Below are 5,000 nucleotides of genomic sequence, written 5' to 3' on the forward strand. Positions count from 1 at the left end.
ATCTTCTGGTTTTCTGGCCTCTTTTTCCCTTACACGTTCATGACGGCGATTCGGCAGAACTACGCCAGGAAACATAAAATCCCCATTGATAGAATTCACTTCCAGTTTAAGGTAAATTGGAAGGGTTTAGGCGGGTTTAGGGAAAGGTACTTGTGGTTTTCAGGTAGAAGGGGGTAAGTGTACTAGGGGTTTAAGGTAAAGGAGTTCAGGGTTTTAGGTAAAGGAACTTGGGGGTTTAAGGTAAATAACATCAGAGTTTAACGTAAAGTAATTCATGGTTTAAGGGAAAGGAACTTGTGGTTGAACGGAAATTCACCAGAGGTTTAAGGTAAAGTTCACGATTTAAGGTAGAAGAACGCTTTAATACCCTGTCACGAGGGAAAAGAATTTCATAGTATAATGCATTACATTTCAACTCGGATATTGAAGATGTTGCTTATGTTATAAATCAGCCATTTATATCATAAACTGCATATATGTAGTTTTATGTTGCTGAGGTGATAATAAATAAATTTCTACATTTTGATATAATAACACTAATCATTTTTTCGTCATGTAAAGATAGTTAATTTTATTTGAATTCAAAGAAACCTGATGATAATTGCTAAGTTTTTTATATATTTATTTTCCGTAAGAGAGTTTATAGGGTAATATTAATGAGACAGATGTCCTTTTCGATATATGAAAACAATCGCATTATTTAGACCTTCTATCTGTCCCTTTTCCCTCTTATCGTCGCTCTATTCCCTCTTCCTCTCCCCCTTTATCACTTCCTTTCCCTATTATATCGAGCGCTCTACCTTTCCCATTTGACATTTCTCCTCTCCTTCCTCTGTCTCCCGATACGTCCTTTAAATCCCCGCTTCTCAATACGTTCCCATCTTTATCCCCTCCCTCCTCCTTCCTCCTTCCTCCACCCTCACTCTTCCCCACACTTTCATTTTCCTTCGTCTCTCTCTTTTCTACTCCTCTCCCCCCGTTTGCTCACCCTTTCCTTGCTATCCTTCCTTCCCTTCCTTCGTATCTCCCCCTCCACTTCACCCCTCCACCCTTAATTCTCTCACCTCTCTCCCTCCTTCCTACCACCATTTTCACTCAACCCCTTCACTATCTTCAATTCTCTCCTCCTCCTTATTTCCCCCTCCACTCACCCCCCCCCCCCTTTGAATTCTTCCACCTCCTCCTCTACCTCCTTCCTTCCTACCACCTCTCTCCCTCCCTCCAATTTACTCTCCACTCAACATCCCTCCCCCTCCCGCTAAGCCATCCCTCCCTCCCCCTTCTTTAAACCCCCCACCAATCACCCCTCCTCTCCCCTCCCCCACCCCCTTCCACTACCCCCACCCCTCCCTCCCCCCTCTTCAAACCCCCACCAATCCCCCCTCCTCTCACCCCCCCTTTGATCCCCCACAAAGGTGATGGACAAAGAAGTGAGCGACATAATCGGCGAGTGCATCCGGCCGAACTTCGTGGAGCTGCCGGAAGTGATCGAGCAGCTGCCAACGCCGGCGCTGAGGGGCCTTTGTCAGCCTCCGGACACCGACCGGGAAGACGAATCGCTCGGGGAGGAAGAGGAGGCCGAAGGAGGCGACGGCGGAGGAGGAGCAGCAGGGGCCGGAGGAGGGAAGGACGGGAAGGGAGGAGGGAAGGATGGGAAGGGAGGGAAAGGAGAAAAGGGAGAAGGAAAGGCGAAAGGCGACGACGGGGCAGGAGCGACGTCGGTAAGATGATCGATGGGCTTAAGGATTTTTTTTTTTTTTTTTTTTTTTGAGGGGGGATAATTGGTTTCTTTTTTTTTATTGTTTTTTTTCACTATATTTATATCATAATATTGCTACTGCTTTGCTCATTGGAAACAAATATCGACAAAGAAATAAGTAAATAAACCAATAAATGAATTAAGTAATTGAATATATAAACCAACAAATTAAATAAGGTTATAATTACATAAAAAAACAAAATAAATAGGCAGACAAATGAAAGAACAAGTGAAACTCTTGTATCCCGCACAGAGCATTTAATCCCCGAACGCTTCCCTTCCAGCCCGAGAGCAAGGAGGGGCAGCAGGCGGACGGCGCGCAGGAGGGAGAGGGCGAAGAGGAAGCCCAGGAGGACGCGAAGGACGCCGGCCAAGAGGACGAGAGGGAGGACGACGTGATTTACCAGGTCATTCCTCGACAGGCGGATGAAGGAATGTATACATGGGTTAGTGGCATGAGTTGTGGTTGATGTGGAGAGGTACAGTGTCGGTTCGAAGTGTCGTGGGCGCTTGTCGAACGCGTTTCGGATTCTGTCCCGAACTTCCGAGTAATGGGAGATTCATGGCTGGGGTTCGGAGCGTTTCGAAGCTTCGTTCAAGGGGGGAATTTTGTGCTGGATTCTAACAGCTTCGAAGCTTCGTTCACAACGGGAATTTTGTGCAACGCTGTAACAGCTGAATCTGCATCACGTTAAGAGGAACTGATCATTTGTGCTATACAACTTGGTAATTCATTATTAACACTGGTAATTAAGATTCATAATATATACTCTGAGTCGCGCTTATCTATATCCGTTAGCTATATAGATATAAGTTATATGTAGCAGCTACAACGATTTTATTTATTTATTTATTTTATTTTATTTTTTGAAGCTAAGGAACATTAGACTAAACACACAACTTTAATCACTTCGTGGATATTCCAGGAAATATATAAAGTAAAACAACAAAAGAGGGAAAAAGACCCAGAATCAAGCGTAGCATTCAGGCTTTGCAAGTTTTGCTCAGCATTTATTCCATGGCTCCCAAGTACACCATTTTCAGGCTTCTTGTATGGTCCCTCTGTTGGATAATTGGTGTTTGTATAATGAGAGCTCGATCCTTCAGTGATGTTCCACCCACAAGATTTTATTTCATGGTGATCTTATGGTCGTTTTGTGTATTGTATCATGTTTATTCAATCCTCTCTTATATGGCACCTTGGCTTGGTACTAAAGAGGAACCGAGCACTACTTTTAAGACCCATCCACGGGATTTCATTTCATATTAACTTAATGGTCCCTGTGTGTTCTGTGTAATCGTTTATTCGATGTTAGTTTTGCTATCGCCAGTGTTATACGTTGTTTTATCAGTCTGCCTACACCTCGAGATGTTCTTTACACACACTTTTATTCCAGACACATCCACATATCTCATCCACAGAGCTTCTTCGGAATATAAGTTGAAAATATTTTTGTGGATTATATATATATATATATATATATATATATATATATATATATATATATATATATATATATATATATATTACACAAATATATATATATATATATATATATTATATATATATATATATATATATATATATATATATATGTATGTATATATGTTATATTAGGTAATATTGAGTCAAATATTCATTAAAAAAATAGAAACAGAAACCTATACTCCGTCTGAATGTAAAACAGTAAAGATATTGTACAGAAGTCTTTAAAAATCCAAGTTCCAGATTTATGTTAACCTCGGTATTATCACCTGATTAAAATATAAATATATAAAAAGAACTGAAAAAGATAGAAAGAGAGAGGAGATACGGAACTCTCCAGAATCCGGGTGAGTTGCCGGTTTGTTATTTTCGTCGTGTTCTCTTCCGCCTGCCACGCCTCCACGCGTCCCACCCGCAGGGCTTCTTCCTGGAGGGCGCCCGCTGGGACCGAGAGCAGCGCTGCCTGGTGGACATGGTGGCCAAGCAGCTACACGACCAGCTGCCCATCATCCTCTTCCAGCCCGCGCCCATGCCCGAGGAGGAGGAGGAGGGAGGTGGGTGTCTCACGGCCTTCTGTCGTAGGTTGGGGGAGGGTTTTTCGTGTTCTGTGGGGGGGGGGGGTTGTCGAGCGAAGTGTGGGCAAGGGAGGGAGAGAGGGGTGGAAGATCGTGTTGAAGCTGTGGTTTTGGGCTTGCTCCTTCGTGTGGTCTTTGTGGTTTAATCTTTTTGTTTGTTTGTTTATTTGCTTTGCTTATTCTAAATGGGGTCGAGGCGCTAGCAATGCCTGTCTCACTCCTTCGCTTAAATACCCAACAATCAAAGATCTCCCCGCTCGCGATGGCCTTCCCATAAACCCGTGAAATCTGCCGGCAGGACCCGCCGCTGCCGAGGAAGAGATCCCTGGCATGTACCGCTGCCCCGTGTACCGCACCAGCGACCGCAGCGGCACCATCTCCACCACAGGGCACTCCTCCAACTACATCCTGGACCTCATCCTGCCGTCGCAACTCCCGCAGTCCTACTGGGTCGCTCGGGGGGCCGCCGCCCTCACGCAGCTCGACGACTGAAGGAGGACGTCGACGGAGGGAGAGGAGAGGAGGAGGACTTGATTAGAAGACGGTGTGCGCGCGCGCGTGTGTGTGTGTGTGTGTGTGTGTTTAGATATAGGTGTTACTGAAATAGAATATTTTATTCTTGTATTATGCTAATGCTTGTTATTAGTCATACGTTTCGACTATATTCGCTTCTATATATCAGATATATCAGATATAATCAGATATCAGATTCGATGATATATTTTTAGAGAATCCGTTATTTGATGCATAAAAAATAGAGCATATTAGTTAATAATTTGTCACAAGATGAAGACCCGTAACACTACAGATGCCTTTGAACAACAGATTGCAAGAGTGACCAGAAGCAAGTTTCCCTATCTTGTACAGCAATTGAAACGCTATGCAACCTTGTCTAGTGCTTTCAACAGTCCCCATGCGAATTATTCTCCTTCTGTTGATTTAGTATTCTCACCTGTTACCTCAGAGTAATAGTTGCTTGAAGAGGCTTAATGTAAGAGGAAACATCTGTACTCAAATAACTTTACGTTTACTATGCCACTTTCCTTAATAAAATCACTTACCTTTATAAAATCACATATCTTTATAACAAAGGTAAGAGGTAGGAAGTCTTCGGCGCAGCTTATAGTTAATATAGTTAGCATTCTTTTTTTCAGAAGAGATTATGCCAGTATTATTCTAA

At 43.3% G+C, this 5,000-nt stretch overlaps 1 protein-coding gene across 1 annotated transcript in view; it reads left to right on the forward strand.

Moving 5' to 3' along the window:
- The window catches only part of LOC119576759 (dynein heavy chain 3, axonemal-like), a 67,095-nt gene that overhangs the window by 61,965 nt on the left and 130 nt on the right, over positions 1–5,000 (forward strand). Inside the window, 5 exon segments of the mRNA XM_037924399.1 lie at positions 1–111; positions 1,416–1,724; positions 2,044–2,205; positions 3,664–3,799; positions 4,119–5,000. The exon segment at positions 1–111 is cut by the window's left edge and continues 43 nt beyond it; the exon segment at positions 4,119–5,000 is cut by the window's right edge and continues 130 nt beyond it. Coding sequence (XP_037780327.1) covers positions 1–111; positions 1,416–1,724; positions 2,044–2,205; positions 3,664–3,799; positions 4,119–4,312 — 912 coding nt within the window. The 3' untranslated portion in view covers positions 4,313–5,000.

The sequence above is a fragment of the Penaeus monodon genome, chromosome 9 (assembly GCF_015228065.2).
Source record: "Penaeus monodon isolate SGIC_2016 chromosome 9, NSTDA_Pmon_1, whole genome shotgun sequence".
Classification (NCBI taxonomy): Eukaryota; Metazoa; Arthropoda; class Malacostraca; order Decapoda; family Penaeidae; genus Penaeus; species Penaeus monodon.